Source organism: Ambystoma mexicanum, chromosome 2q, assembly GCF_040938575.1.
Source record: "Ambystoma mexicanum isolate Mex_15411 chromosome 2q, UKY_AmexF1_1, whole genome shotgun sequence".
NCBI lineage: Eukaryota > Metazoa > Chordata > Amphibia > Caudata > Ambystomatidae > Ambystoma > Ambystoma mexicanum.
The window spans coordinates 55,273,954-55,289,845 of record NC_090924.1 but is presented as its reverse complement, the minus strand read 5'-3'; the positions used below and the strand labels follow the sequence as shown (position 1 = coordinate 55,289,845).

Below are 15,892 nucleotides of genomic sequence, written 5' to 3'. Positions count from 1 at the left end.
TATGCGACTGACCACTTTTATTTTGGTTTAATAAATACAGGCTCCTACCTCTGACTGTCTTTGCAGCTTTCGAGAGCTGCAGTGGTTTTGAGAAAGAATTGGAGCCACTTATTTTACTTTTGAGGTTCCACGTTATTCCATTCTTTCAAAAAAGCAGACCTAGTCTCATCAGGTAAGTAAAGAGATAAGTTTATCATTCTTCCAGTTGCGTGTGATATTTTGAAAAATGATGACAATCATTAAATTACCCAAAGTAGTTGATGTCTGATGGCCCAATAAAATATTGGCCAGTGATAAAGGAGCTTAAAAATGCAAAACATTTATGGAAGGGTTACCACGTTTCCCAACACTAATATATATTTTCATGCAAATATAAGGACAAAATATGGGAAAGTGGCAAGACCCGAAGGAGTAGGGCTATTGGTGAAGATTTATTTTGCAGTAGAAAAAAGAGAAATGCATTATTAAGAAAATAGCCCCATGTGTTAAATATTTCAGTCTTTTTCCCTGTGGCTCTCAACCTTACTTTTTAAGGTTCCCTTATCACTAACTTTATAAATGGCATTATAGAGGCTTGCAGCTTGTCCATATATTTGAATGTAAATATCTATTGAAAATTGTGGCTAACCATCCAAAATAACTACAATTTTTCAGCTCCTTTGTCAAGTCTGTACATTTTCAACAGGTGTGGTGTTTTATGCTTTTGGGTGCAACTTGTGTTCTTTTCATTGTAAAGTTTGTGTACGATGAAGCAGGTGTGGGGGCAAGTGCTGCTCAATCTTTAGCTGTTAATGCTGTCTCACCAATATTGTCTTTCTACATCTCTTTTGTCAATAGATGAACTGATTCCGCCAAATGACCTTCTGGAGATGGTGGTCTCCTGGATCTTTGAAGACCCTCGGCTCATCCTAATCACCTTTTTGAATACGCCAATCGCAGCCAACCTTCCCATTGGCTATTTGGAACTCACCCCTTTAACAGGCCTGATCCGCTGGTGTGTGAAAGCACCCCTTGCTTATAAACGCCGGAGAAAGTCCTCCTTATCTAATGGCCATGTTGGCTCTAAACTTATTCTCAAGGACTCTGCATCCAGCACTGACCAGGACTGCCAGGAGCTGTACTCCAAGCTGCATCTCAGTATACTGCAGGTGATGATGATCCTTCAGGGTCACCTGACCGAAAAGAATCTTTATGGGCGCCTGGGTTTGGTGCTCTTTGATCACATGGTTCCCTTGGTGGAAGAGATGAACAGGCTGTCTGATGAACTAAGCCCTCTCAATGCCTCCCGTGAGATTGAGCTGTCTTTGGACCGGCTGGCACAGGCTCTACAGGTAGCCATGGCTTCTGGCGCTCTTCTGTGTACAAGAGGTAAGTACTGGAAATGTACAGCGGCAATATGCACTATGCAAACAGTTGAACCTTTAGCAAAATAAGCATTTTAAGTATTGATTGTAGTGGAGTCATAGAAATTGCACAATTTCACACAACATACTGTAAACATTGTGGTTAGGTGTTTACTGCCTTAACTCTGTCCATAAAGGGCTCTTAACATGACTGAGTCTTGCTGCCCTCCATTATTTTCCAGGGATTTTCAGGTATTCCGAGATCTGCAGGAGTAAATATAACTCTTTCATCATGGGATCTTCATTACATTAGCTCTTCCTGTCAACAGGATATAGGAACTCTTTTTTGCAAAACAATAACTTAAAATTTCAAACCCAATACAAAAAATGTTAATCCGGCTTACTTTTGATGTTTTTAATACATTAATCTGTAAAAGTGTACTTTTGCTGTTTTTATGTAATCATAACCTTGTCTGTGGTCCGTAGGAAAAATAGAAAAGGAAACCGGCAGCTTGATCTGAGCAGAGAAAAATGTACCCTACTTTATTTCAATAACCGGGTGCAGCTTTTTTCTCACCATTTTCATCATTCAGTATATTGACATCGGAGTTTCTCATTTCATTTGTACGCTTTAAGGAGTTAGGATCTCCGAGAATGTTCACTCTCAACAAACTGTTTCGCAGGCTTCCCTCCTGATGTTAAAAACCTCAATGGCAAGATATTTCACTGGTTTATCATCGACAAGGTTAGAATTAAGCTCTTCTATTTGTAGAGCGAAGAAGTGTGGGACAATTATGACCATCTCTGAGGCAACAAAAACCTTTTCAAATGCCCGATGATCGAGGAGGTCTCTTGACACCAGCACCTTGGAGGATCTGAATAGGCACAGATATTGTCATAAGCATTTGGGCGACTATTCATCCCAGGCCATGTACACAACAAAGGCCTTCTTGACCAGTGAGACTATTAAGGCCATGCACCCTTGCTTGATGTACACAGATTTGAAAATGCTCCATGGTCTCCTGTCTCAATACCATCAAAGCCTCTCACTGAGAATAGCATAACGTTTTATGGCAGTCTCTAGGAGTGCAGATGTAAACCTAAATAGCCATCCTTCACACCAAGACTTGTATGACACCCACAAATTTGAGGAGCTTACATAGCCTCAAATTGCTCTGGTACCAGGCACTCTGGAAGACACCATGGACGTTTTCACACTCAAGCCTCTGTCAGTGACGAATAAACTATGTAAAATACAGTGCTCATTTGTCAGAAGCTACTTTTTCTCAGCAAGCAATTCCAGATTGTTCGTTTTGTTGGCAGCAAAAGAGGACTCCACCCTAGCCTTATGAGCTCAATCAGTTACACGGGTATGTTTCAAATCTTTTGGATTTGGGTAGGTTCTATGTTGCTTTTGTCTCTGAAAAGAGACCAGACTTGTAAAAGAGTGATTGCTGGTCTCTTACAAAAATGTAACACTGTAGCGCATTAGTCTGCACAAATCTATTGTAGTGGTCTTGCATCATAGAGATCTTCATAAGAAAGTTTTACTGTGCTGAAAATCAATGGCTAGCAGAGCATCCTAGTCCCCCTTTTCTCTAGCTAAATCTTCATAGGGGCCGATAGAGATGAGGCACTGTCGCACATGAAAACTGAGGCAGACAACCTCACAACTGTGGCTTTGGAGGACAATAGTCCTGTCACTTGAAAATGGGATTTCACCAGTGGGGGTGTAATTACTATGGCTAGTAACAGCAGCGTACTTGTAAACTTCAAGTCCTTCATACCTCGCCCCTATCTTCTAGAGGAGAGGAGGTCAACCATGGCGGGTGTAGGCAAAAACTAGTGAAATTATAATTTGATTTCCTGCTTCCCTAACTATCATCCCCAACATGCAAAATTGCAAGGAGGCATAGCAAATATTCTGGTCTCTGAGAACAACTTTGCTAGAGACAGATTGGTGTTGAATAATGTTCAAGGATCTTGAACTCTAGCAACATTCCACTAGGAGAGAATATGAACTGCCTTCTTCTGGACCTGCTGACAGTTGGGAAGTGTGCAATATTACAATGTGGTGAGAGGCGTTCTGTCCCTGGAATTCTTTGGTCTACAAAAAAAAGCACAGATCGATTTCTTCACCTGAATGTTGCGACCAAATGGGTGAAGAATGATATATATGTAATGTTATTTATAATGCGCTTAATACCCAGAGGTTTCTAAGTGCGGACACAGGGATCGAACCAGTGTTGCTCCGTGTCGTCTCGCTTCCAAGGCGAGCACGTTGCCACTGAGCTATCCTCCCGAGAATAAGAAATTCAGATTGTTGGCATTGCACCAGCTTTTTCCACTCCCACGGAAAAGGAAACCCAATATGGGCATGGACTGTGGGGATAAAAATGCACAGTAGCACAGGTCAACCTTAAGTCAGCTTGATGTGCTTTCTCAGAATGTGTGGTGGTGATGGGTGCCCATCTAAAGAAAGTCCAGAAAAATGACACCCATCTGTTGTAGGTCAGGAGGAGACTGACGGTGTCCTGTTCAACTTGCTTTTATTTAAATAATACAGAAAATACCTCACTAACCCTAGTCTATGGGATGCCCTACCTAACAAAACTAAACTAAGGTGCTTGTCATCGTATGTGACGTCCAAACTTAAGTCTGCCCATCAGTCAAAACTAGCCTAAGCTGACTCTACCACTAATTGTACATAACAAAAGACCAAGAGAAGGACTCCCTTCTCCTGGGGGTGCTTCTCGGCATAAGTCTCTTCATTATGATATCTTCAAATAGTCTCTTGCTATTCCTTGTAATAGCTTCTTCAGTTCTTACAATGGGTCTTCCCAGGCCCTTATGCATTTGTTCCCCCTGTTTCTCCAAACACTTTTCTTTTTCTCTAGATTTGTAGACAAAGTCTCTGTCTTGCCTATCACTGGGACGAGGATTCAGTGTCCTAAGTGATCTTCACTATTTCCGCTTTACTCCCCCGCTCTCAACTGAACCCGTTTTCTGCGTCACCGGTTCAGTGTTCTCTTTCTCTCCTCTTTGGTCGGTCAGGATGATTCCTTGGTTCCTCCTGTTTCGCTCTTAAAACACACTTTTTTTTTTTCTTCGGCGGTTTCAGCGATGAAAGGGTTTTTCCTTCGGTTGCATTCCACATCACCTCTTTCTTCCTTTGGTATGTTGGTTGGGTGCTCCACCCAAGAACAGACCTCCTAATATCTGCTATTGGCATACCGCCTACTCTGCATGCCAACGATGGGGCTCTTCATTGGCCCTTGTCTAGTGTCCGTCCAGCGATTATCATGGACCTCCTCTGCTCTGCTGGTCGAACAGCGTGCTGCTGTCCCTTCTTCTCCGTAGCTTCTTTTGGACAGGCAAGGCAGCGTCCCCCTCACTTTCCCAGCCTCTTCGATCCAACTGGTTTGAAACTTCTTGGTCTCACTTGCTTGTTTTCTTAACCCTGTTATTTTACATTACAATAATACATGTAAGAGGACTTGAGTTGTCTTGTAAGAGGGGTTGAGTTGTCTATCAGTTAAAGATGTACTAGTTTTTGGGGGATATTAAGAAGGGAGTTCCTCAATGAAAAGGGAGTCCTGTTTCTGACCTATATTCGTCATAGCTCCCTGATCATCTTCTCAGTATATTCTTGAGTTACACTCTTTATAACTCCTTTGTGTTTCTTCGTCCCAGTAGTTGACCGGTCCTTACTCTATTGCTCCTACATTCTTACTCTTCGCATTATCCGTCAGGTACTTATCTCTGCTAAATGTATCACCATAGCAGACGCAAGAGCAGTCTGGCTTTCTGTCAGCTAGTATGGTATAAGTGATTTTCTGAATGGGGTGAAAAGGGAGTTTGTATCCCCAAGAGTGGAGTCTCTCACTATGAGGTCCCGCATACCGCCACCACCTAGGGGGAATTTTGCATAGTGTGCTCACCTCCCTTTGGGGAATGTGACTGAATCCCTAGATTTTAAATGACTGATTGGTAAAGTTTAATGCTTCAAAAAAAGAAAACTTTCAGATGAATTCTCTACCATATCCTTCAAACACAGGGACACTGCTTCATCACAGACAAATCACCACCAATGGTAGTACAAAGACTCCAATACTTCAGAGCTATTCTGGACTCAAATAACACAAGTGTCTCCTTTAGAGAAAGTACGTATATCCCTCAATCTGCAAGCCATCTCATACCCATGTAAGAGCCGGGTGTATTCCCTTCTGTGTTTCGTGGCATCCCATACCTTCATTTTGCCAGATGCTGAGATTGCGCATTAGACCTCTGCAGGAATGTGTCAAAGGCTAATGGTCTCTGAGAATACCTTCTTTGGAGGAAAAGGTGGCGCATTCTGCAAAATCATTGGAATCGTTACACTGGTGGTTCAGAAGAGTGAACTTAACAAAAGGAGGCTCCTTCTAGACAACCCTATGGAACAATCCATGGTGACCTGTGCCTCACTGCATGGCTGGTGAGGGATGTTTGTCCGACGGAGAGAGTACCTTTCACAGGTAACATGTGATTACTATGGACTATGGGCTGTAGGCTGAGCCCAAAGGGATATCTCAGATCCATCACCACAAGCTCCCTACTGATGGAAACGGACAATGTTACTACACTGTAGTACCTGAATGAGATCCAGACCCTTGCTATAGAAATTACCAGAAATCTGGTGCTGGCTGCTAGTGCAAAATCTGACAATAACCTCAGTTAACATTCCAAGTGGCTTTTCTTTCCACCTCGTTGATGAATCTCTGGTCTCCTCTGATTCTTCTGATAACTCTTACTCTTCTCTGTCTTCCAAACTTTGATGCACTCTCGTCACCTCCATCTTAATCCTCCCAATACTGAAGTACTTTTCCCCCTCCTTTTCCATTTCTTCCTTTATAATTGGTTATTTATAACACACTTAATACCCAGAGCTTTCTAAGCACGGACCCAAGGATAGAACCTCTGTTGCTCCTCGTCCTCTTGCTTCCCCTGAGCTATCCTCCTTTCTCCTCTCAATCCCACCATCACTCTTCTTCGCTTCTCTCTCACTGCTTGTAATATTGGTGTCCATTTGACTACTCTTACCTTCTCCCATGTCTCCAATAGTTCTAATTTCTTAACATTTGCAAAATCCAACCCTCAATTTCCTTCGCTGCAGCAAAACCCTCCTATGGTTTTGTCTTCTCTCAGCTCTTTTATTGTTCAATTTGCTTATGAGCCTCCCTGCCTACCAACTACCACCTCTTTGCCCTATCTTTAACTTATCAGTTTGCATCTTCTCCCGTCTTCCTCCTCACGTTTCTATATCTCCATCCCTACTGTTGGTACCCTGGCCCTTTTGACTCCTGCCTTCTTTCACTTTCTTACTATGGTCTGTAGGTGCCTTATCTTTCCTCCCTTCTCCCTAATCACTCCCCACCCTGACTTGTTCTAATCACACTTTCTCCTTTCTGTTTGCGAAGCTGCCATGCACCTAGTTCTTCTTAGTTCATTTGCTCTGCTTGCTCCTACACATTGGAACGCTTTCCCTTTCTATTTGCTCTTCTACTTCAAATCATCAGTTTCATTCTCATCTGAAGACGTTCTTGCTCTTTCCCTGCTTAATATAAACTAGTTGGCTCTACTTTTATTGTACTGCTCACTTAATTGTAGAGCGCTTTCGCCTATAGCGCTCCATAAATGAGTGTGATTTGGGACGACACCCTGAGCAGATGGTTTTTGGAAAACTACAAGTAGGTATTTAAGCAACAAAGTTCTCCCAGGTGTATTTTCTTGCTAGAAAATAGATCAATTTTTTAAGGGGAGTTCTGCTCGAGCTCCCCACTTCTTTCCACCAGTCCCCCCATTTCCTCTTTGCCCAAGATAATCATAAAAATAAAATGAAGCAATCCATGGCAAGAAGGATTTGAATATTTCCTTCTTGGCCATGTTAATGGTAGTTCTTTGTTCTTCTTTATCTATCACAATAATCACTCAGGAAACTTATGTGAAGGCCAAAACAGCTTACCAGATCAGAACACATGTCCCATTGAAATATGTCACCATTAAACTTGGTCTTCCCCCTCTACTCCTTCTCGCCATTAAGTTTTGAACTTTCCTACACACTCCCTTTATTGCCTACCACTAACCTCCCCCCACTTCTACCCAGCACCACTACACTGGGTTGCTTTCTGTGAACAATAATTCTTCAAATTCCTACTCGGTCTGCAAATCTATACATTGTCCTTCTCCCACTACCCTGCACTCTCAAGCTCTTTACTCTCTTGCTCTGCAGTGCTCTTCTCTCTTCAACCTGTCCATCCCCTCCAGATTCCATTCATTCTCCCTACTAGCCCCCGTTCATTGGAATGCATACCCATGAAATTAATCTAGCCCAATGGTAGATTGTTTCAAAATTAGACTAAATCTCCACCAACTCTCTGTTCACCCCCATTATTTGCCCCACCTTACCCTCGCTAAATGTGTCTCATGCATGTAACTGGTGTAAATATATTCCCTGATTAAATGCTATAGGACTTGTCCCTTCTATATTAGTAATTATATTTGTCCCTTATCTTTGATCCTGGTTAATGTTGCACCATTACCACAATACAGCCTGGTTGATGCTTAGCCACATATGGATCTTATTATAAATATAATCTATTATAATTGGTTATTTATAACGCGCTCAATACTGAAAAGGTTTCCAAGACGAGCGTGTTGCCCCTAAGCTGTCCTCCCAACCTTCAATTGTTTGCGGACTACTTCCTATGTGCATTGTTACTGTTGCAAATCATACCCCTTTTCTAATAACCCAAGTATAAAGCCTTTGCTTTATGCACATTTGTTGGGTAGATTTTCATTTTTATGTGAAATCCCCTTCACATGAGAGTCCAGCAGCACTTATTGCTGGAATACTGCATTTTTGTTCTGTTCCCTTGAGTGAGTGGGAACCTTTTTCCACACGCTCTCTTTCTCTTACCCTATCTTTTGGGATACTTTTGTTTTTCTTCTAATACCTTTTTTTTTGGAGAAAAGACAGTTGTATGGCATGTGTCCTTGACTTTTGCAGCACACCGCACGTTGTATGCAGTGTTGCTGGGGGCCCCTTGTTGCTGGGGGCCCCTTGTTATTTACCTTGTGGGAACACCTGTTCCCAACTGCAGGGGGATATTTTGAACCCTTCATAACTTTTATATTATGAGATCAGCACACCCCATTTTATGTGGAGTGCTGAGGGGTTACACAGTATCCCCTTTCTCACTTCTCCTGTAACTTTTTGGTTACAGTATCTAAATGGCTGGTGGCAGTGGTTTTATCCTGCCTACTTTTGTGCAATGTACTCACCGCCGCTAGTGCTTAGAAGGGTCGTCATTGACCCAAAATGGTAAGTGTTTTTTTTTCTTCACCAATTCAAGATGGCTTGTCCCTTCTGCCGTGCAAGATGGGGGAGGTCCTGGTTTGACTTTTGTCTTCGGCTGGATCTCTTTGTGAAGCGTGCCAAGGCAACAGTGAGTCTGTGAGGATAGGAAACTGGGAGAACTCTGAAACTCTGCTGTTCTTTGTCTTCTGGTGTGCCTGCCTGGAACCAGTTCCAACTGGGAGGCTTGCTGACCTGAAAGGAGAACCAACACCCAGAGTTTGAATGGGGCATGGATGCTGATTGGATGGGTTCCTCCATAAGAGGCTTGGATTCTGAGACTGAAGACTAGCTGAAACCTTGAACAGAAGAATTGAAGAGGAGAGATATCCGCAGCTGCTTCCAGCTAACTGGAGATATCTTCTGAGTAATCTCTGGTGTCTGACCCCTTCTTCCAAGCATCACGAGAACTCTGAAGAGGACGACTCTCCTCTTTAAACTAGTGGGTCCTGTCAGTCCTGAGATTACCTGCATTTCGAGCAATCCCACGACGGGCTGTGACCTTCACGGGCTGCAAACTGCCAATACCCCGCGACTTGTGGCCACTGTGCAGTGCATCATCTTCAGAAGATCAAAAACTCTGGGAACTTTGGTGGACTCCTTCCTGACCTCCAGAGGCAAGATTCCACTCCTCGAAGTCCCATCACCAGAGTGCTGGACCGAGAAAGTGAGACCAATCGACTGGGCTGTAATAGTTCTTCACTGGTGCTTCCCAAAAGGCACCAAAATCACAGAACTACGACAAATCCTTTGCTGAAATCCTCTTCACTCGACTGCTGCAAGAAGTCACTTCTTTAGTCTGCCTGACCAAGAATCTGGTGACCGGGTCTGCTGCTGCATCATGCTGCAATCGTGCTGCATTCTCTTCACTCCTAAGGTACTGTGAGACTCTTGGTAGAACTTACCGAGAGTTGCTTTGCTGGTCCTGTGTTGCTGGAGTGCTGATTCGTGTGTTTGGGAGTTTGCCTATGCACGTTCGCCCAGGCCTAACTCCTGTGTGCCTACAGGGAGCCTTCTTCCCTGACCCTTTTCCCAACAAAAAGTGTTACTTGCTACAGAAGACCTCCTCTGGAACCTTTGAACTGCGTGTGCCTTACCAGTTTTGCCCTCCAATCTGACTATGAGACACTCATAACTAGATGGGGATACAAGTGTTAGGTCTCTGTGAAATAGGTACAAGTATTTACTGGCTTTATTTTGGTTTTATTTCATCCAATTTTACGTGAAACAGATCTTCTGAAAGGAATTCCAAACTTATTTTACTTACCTTTTTAAATTGCATAATGCCTATAAGTAGTCCAAAAGTAGTGAATAATGCATTGGTATTTTAAGTTAGTTATTGTGTGTTATAGTACTTACCTTTCTGAAGAATCACCTGTACCTTAGTGTATATGTAAAATAAACCATTATTGTTGTATAACTGTTAAGGATACACATAGGCCAAGTTCTGTGTACCTCGTACAGCCCTTCCTCCCTCCTAAAATGAGACTGGATGCTCAGCCATTGCTTCTAACAAAACCGGTGTGGTTCAGGACTACACTAAGAGCTGGAGCACTGTGTCCCAAGTGTGAGTCTTCTAAAGTGATACATAAGGTGGACTTTTGTAAAGCTCCCTAACATTTTTTTTTTTTATTTCTTTTATTGATTTTATACAAACAGAACAATGAAAACCAAACAAGCAGCATAATCATAATAGTTCAATTACACATCAAGTTATCGTAGTCACTGCTCCCATTATCCCTCCCTCCCCCCGTGAGCCTATTTGTCCATCTCTTTCAGTGTTTGGCACATGCGGCCGAGTTTTGTCCTCTTCAGAGTCTTTTGGGTTTGATATTACTCCAAACAATTCTGTTATTAGCGTTTTCCAGACCAATAGGGTGCCCACCTCCCCCTCATCAGCCCGGCTGCTCGCATCTTGCCATGCCACCGTTTCAGCCTCCGCCCATTTCTGTAAGTCCTTCCACCATACATCCACCTTAGGTTTGTGGCATTTCTTCCACCCCATGGCGATCCTACGTTTCGCAAGCACATACGCCAGGTTTCTTAGTTTCTCAATATGTTTGAGTTTCCGTGGCCTAGAAAACCCGCCCAGTAAGCAGGCCCAAGCCTTGTCTATGACAAGAGTAAACCCTTTATCAGCCAGTTTCTGCGCCACATCACTCCAGTAGCACCTAATAATCGGGCACGACCAAAACATATGTGTCATGTCAGCGTTTTCCAGGTTACATTTAGGACACACTTGTATGCCAGCGTTTCGGAACTTAGATATCCTCAAGGGGGTCATGTATGCCCTATGCATTACATACAGCTGAGTTTTAATCTGGCATTTCTAGATACTTTTTTGTGGTAACCCAGGGCCCGCTCCCACATCCCGTCCTCCATCGGGGCCCCCACTTCCATCTCCCAGTCCAGTTTCAGATGCGTCAAATCTTTACCCACCTTAGCCATCACCATCTCATACAGTCTCGAGATCTCATGACCCCCTTCAGACATATCATACATCGCTTCCAAAACTGCATCTGGTTCTTCTATCAAAACTGTTTCTGGCCAGGTGCTCTTAATCATTCGCACCAATCTAATGTATGTGACATATTGCCCCGTGTGTAGCCCCTCCTCTTCGTTGAGTTCTGTAAACTCCTTAATGGATCCCTCCTGCCAAACATCGCCTAGCGTTGCCAGCCCCACCGATTCCCAGTAGGTCCTAACAATCGCCCTTAGCTGATCATCCCCTCCTGTCAAAGCAACCAACGGTATCTGCGGGAGGCACGGGTATGGGACCTCCATTAGGCGACAAGCCCTACGCCAAATTTTCCGCCCAAGCTTCAACATCGCAGGGCGCCCCCTCATTTCAGTTTCGGACAGCCAGATCATTTCTTTCAAATAAAACGGGGCACAGTCCTGCCCAAGCACCCTGTGCTCAGGGGTCACTTCATCGGAAAACCACTTAGCCACATACTGTCCCGCCAAATAATAAACCTAAAAATGGGGCAGCCTAATACCTCCTTTTTCATAAAAGTTCTGCAGTTTCCAGAATGCCACCCTATTTCGGGTACCGTGCCACAAGAAATCCCTACACATGCTGTTCAATTCACTAAAAAACTTCTTGGGTATTATGTATGGGATATTACTAAAGTAATGCAAAAGCCTGGGCAGAACTACCATCTTGAGCATAGCCCTCCGCCCCATCATCGCCAAGGGCAATCTTGCCCAGAACTGCATGCTGTTTCTGATTTTCTCGACGGCTACTTCCGTATTGTGTCTGTGTTCATCTTGCGCCGTGTGATATATATCTATGCCCAAAAGCGAAAAGAGCTCGTTGCCCACGGTACCTGTAGCACCGGTAGTCCTTCTGCAGGGATCCCCTTATAGCTACCTAATGGGAATATGACAGACTTTTGAGGGTTCACCGAGATGCCTGACAACTCTGCATACCTTTCCATCACTTCAACTATGTATAAGAGATTTTCTTCTGGGTATTGCAAGTACAGCAACAGATCGTCCGCGTACAAGGATATCAAGTGTTGTTCCCCTCCCACCTCAATGCCAATCGTCTCATACTGTGCCCTAAGGCATATTGCCAAAGGCTCCAGGGCCAAGATGTAAAGCATCGGGGACCAGGGGCACCCTTGTCTGGTGCCTCTGCCAAGTTGCCATCTTTCGGATATCACCGCTCCAGATCGGACCCTGACAAGCGGCTCACTATACATCATCTTGGCCCACCTGATATAGCACGGCCCCATACCATATCCTTCCAAAGCAGCCAATAGCCATGACCACTTGACCGAATCAAAAGCCTTGACTGCATCTAGAGACACTATTGCCATCTCACCCTCGTTCTTATTACCCCATTCGACCACCCGATGAAGTCGCCTATGGTTGTGTGTAATGTTCCTGCTCGGGACATAACTCGTCTGATCAGGATGTATGAGTCTGCCTATCACTTTCCGCAATCGATTTGCAAGGACAGCTGTGAGAATCTTGCTGTCTTGATTGAGCATCGACAGGGGCCTGTAGGAACCACAGCTGTACTCCGGTTTATTGGGCTTGGGCAGCGGTATTATAACCGCCTCTCTAAGTGACTCAGGCAACCGTCCTATCTCAAACGCTTCATTCAACGTGTTCAGCATTGGGGGGAGGATTTCCTCCTTGTATACTTTATAAAATTCGCTGGGGAACCCATCTGCCCTTGTGGCCTTACAAGTGGGCAGCTGCTTTACTACCTCTTCTAATTCCTCCAACGTGATTGGCTCATCTAACTCCTCCCTCTCTTCGTCGCTTATCTTGGGCAGCCCTATGTCTTCTAACGTTTCGGCTATCGTGCGCTGGTCGCCTATCTCATCATCTCCATACAGCACTCTGTAATATTCCACAAATTCTTTGTTAACCCCCTCTTGCATGGCCACCTCTTCTCCGTCCTCCCTAATAATAGTCCTAATCGGAGGCTTCGGAGTCTCGCTTTTGTAGAGCCAGGCCAAAAGGCGGCCTGTCTTGTCTCCCCCCACGTGCTGCCTCTCAACATATTTCTTATAATTAAGATTGCAGAGTCTTTCCCAGTGCCCTGCACATTGTTGCTGTAGTTGGAGTACCAGCTCCGTGTCTACATCTTCGCTCTTTAACGTTGTTTCTAGCTCAGTTTCCGCCCTCTGTAGGTCAGCCAAGACCCCACCCTGTAACCCTCTTGACTTAGCAATGGCCGCCCCCCGCATCACCACCTTAAAAGCTTCCCATAGTGTCCCCGCAGAGTCAACGCTTCCAGTATTTTCCACAAAAAAGTTAGTAATCTCCTCTCTTATATCTTCTCTAAAGATTGGATCTTTGAGCGCCTCCGCTCGGAGGCGCCATGTAGGGATTTTCGCCCTCGGGGGGGGCAATATTGCCATCCGAGGATCAGGGGCGAATGATCTGAGAGGACCCTGGCCTTGTATTCGGTTTGAGTAATCTCGGACATCTCATCTGCTGTAACAAAGACGTAATCGAGCCTAGTGTGCAGTTGGTGCGGGGCTGAATAGTGTAAGTATTGCCTCTCAGTGGGATGTTTCATCCTCCACGCATCTGTAAAACCAAAATCAGTTAGCAGCGTCCGCAACGCTCTCGCCGCTGGGCTAGGCTTACCCACCCTGTCATCTGACCTGTCCACCACTGGATCCAACACACAATTGAAGTCCCCGACCCAGATCACCGCGCTCCCCATACACACACTAAGATTGGTACACAGGGCTCTGAAATATGCTGCTGTGTTTTGGTTGGGGGCATACGTGTTTACTATGCATACCTCCCTGCTCTCCACCAGCCCCCGCAGAATAGCCATCCTTCCATCCATTTCAACCACCTCTTGTGTCAATTTGAACGGGACATGCGGTGCCACCCAGATTAGCACCCCCCGGGCATATGCAGAGTATGGCGAGCCCACTACAGTCCCTTTCCACTTTCTCTTAACTAGGTCCAACTTCTCCTGCGTCAAGTACGTTTCTTGTAGTAATGCGATGTCTGTTTTCTGCCTTTTCAGATACATCATGATCTTGTTTCTTTTCAGGTAGCTGTTAAGGCCCCTGACGTTCCACGTTATTATCCCGAGGTCCCCCATAGGTCGTTAATAAGCACCCACCCGATCCTCCATCGATTACGTCCCTTCATGCACCGCAAGTACCACAAACTGATTCTCCCAAATAGGCTTGAAACAAAACTTAAACTCCCCATAACCACACACACTCTCCCCATCCCCCAACTTTCTGCCCACCCACCCTCCCCCAACAATACCCTCCCCAACCTCTACTCAGGGCTCAGTAGGATAAAGCTGCCCTAATGGCCGCTGAACCTAATAGTCTATTGGGGTAGGTCATCCGCGTTCTGTTGCTCCTTTCAAAAAACATTACACAATCAATTGCCAAACCGTTACCGATTATACTCACTATATTCCATTCCGAATCGAGCACCAGGCTCAGATTATGTACAAAGTGCAGTTAGTCACAGCTTCTCCATGCGATCAGGGTCCTTCTCCTTACTGAATCTTCATTTGGTATGATCCTGCCGATCCCGATCCGCTTCTTGTTCCGGGCAGCCCTGCAGGTCCAGCCATGCGACAACATCCTCAGGGGTATCGAAAAATAGCGCTTTGTTCTTATGTAGCACTTTCAATCGTGCCGGGTACAGAAGCATATATGTGATTCCTGCTGCCCTCAGTCTCCTTTTGACGGCTAAGTAGCTGTACTTCTGCCTCTGTACCAGCATCGTGTAGTCCGAATATGCTGTGATGTTGGTGGATGCTCCCTCTATCGTGCCGCCCTTACGAAAGTATTCGAGGATCTTTTCTCTCTCTCTGTAATTCAGGATCCTCACGATGATCGGTCTCGGCGGGGCCCCCGGCCGGGGTTTCCTCATCAGGGCGCGGTGCGCCCTCTCCACCGTAAATTCCTGCGAAAGATTACCAGCTCCGATCCCTTGCAGGATCATGTTTTCAACAGTTTGTGGGATCTTGGCCTTCTTCTCCCTCCGGAAGGCCAACCACGCGAATGTTGTTTCTCCTCGCCCTTCCTTCCGCCTCTTCCACACGATTTTCCAAGTTAGCGACCTGTTGTTTTAAGACATGAATCTCCTTCGCATTGCTCGTGCTAACATCGGTATTAATCTTCACCCCACTTTCAAAACCGCTGGTCCTTTCTGCAAGTGCCCTAACATATTGACGTAGCAGGGTGAGTTCTGTACCCACAGCATCGATCTTATTCTCCAGAGCTGTGCGTAGATCCGCCATTGCCAAGTCCCATTTAGCGCTTAGCCCCGTTATAGCTTCTAGGATCTGGTGCTTATCCCCTTCAGGGGCATCCTCCGTAGGGGTCTCGATCGTGCTCTGTACTGATGTTGAGGGGGTCCGTTGCGTTCTCGTGAAAGTCTCCATCGTGGGTTGCTTGGTCTTGACTCTCAACCCTTTCGCCGACATGGCGCTTTCCGCTGCTCCTGTACGCCTCCGCTTTAGTGCTGCTGTCGCACCGTCCTCGGTCCGACAATGGTCCGGCTTCCAGGTCACCTAACGCACATTCGAGATGGCGCTTCGAATTATCTTGTGGATGGGCTATGGCCTCACACTCCCCATGCAACTTCCGTAGGCCTCGTCGCCCAAGCATCCAATGTCATCTCCTCCTGCTTGTGTCAGGCCGGGCGC

General features: G+C 45.3%; 1 protein-coding gene across 1 annotated transcript in view; it reads left to right on the top strand.

Annotated features, from left to right (window-relative positions):
* INTS15 (integrator complex subunit 15) overlaps positions 1-15,892 on the top strand; it is a 237,612-nt gene that overhangs the window by 206,867 nt on the left and 14,853 nt on the right. Inside the window, exon 6 of the mRNA XM_069646812.1 lies at positions 838-1,368. Within this exon, the coding sequence (XP_069502913.1) occupies positions 838-1,368 (531 nt within the window). The remainder of the gene's footprint in view (positions 1-837; positions 1,369-15,892) is intronic.